This window comes from Antrostomus carolinensis, unplaced genomic scaffold (assembly GCF_000700745.2).
Source record: "Antrostomus carolinensis isolate BGI_N321 unplaced genomic scaffold, ASM70074v2 scaffold29454, whole genome shotgun sequence".
NCBI classification, from domain to species: Eukaryota; Metazoa; Chordata; class Aves; order Caprimulgiformes; family Caprimulgidae; genus Antrostomus; species Antrostomus carolinensis.
Window position 1 is genome coordinate 340 of NW_010310559.1, and position 341 is coordinate 680.

At 60.4% G+C, this 341-nt stretch overlaps 1 protein-coding gene across 1 annotated transcript in view; it reads left to right on the forward strand.

Annotated features, from left to right (window-relative positions):
* Window positions 1–150: 150 nt before the first annotated feature.
* Window positions 151–341, forward strand: part of POLR3D (RNA polymerase III subunit D) — a gene marked incomplete at both ends in the record, with an annotated part of 1,047 nt that continues 856 nt past the window's right edge. Inside the window, one exon of the mRNA XM_010166466.1 lies at window positions 151–194. Coding sequence (XP_010164768.1) covers window positions 151–194 — 44 coding nt within the window. The remainder of the gene's footprint in view (window positions 195–341) is intronic.

Here is a 341-nt window from a genome sequence, read left to right on the forward strand (position 1 = left end):
GGCTGCTCCTGAGGGGTTTGGGGGTTCGGGAGCTGGTCTGTGCAGGACATGGCCAGGTCCCCGGTCTCCTCCTGCAGCCCCGTGACCGGTTTGGTTTCTGTTGCCTCTCTGGGCTCGTGCAGTGACTTGTCCCTCTGCTCTCGTTTGCAGAAAACCTTCACCCCCAACATAATTAGCAGGAAGATCAAGGAAGAGTAAGTGGCCTCGTAAGCGTTTCCCTGGGGCGTGGAGGCGGGGTTTGCCCACGGGTACTTGTGTGGTGGGGTCTCAGTGGCCAAAAACGTGCCCTGAGATGGGGACCTGCTGCCAGGAAAGGGACAGAGAGGGGGGGAAAGGCCACC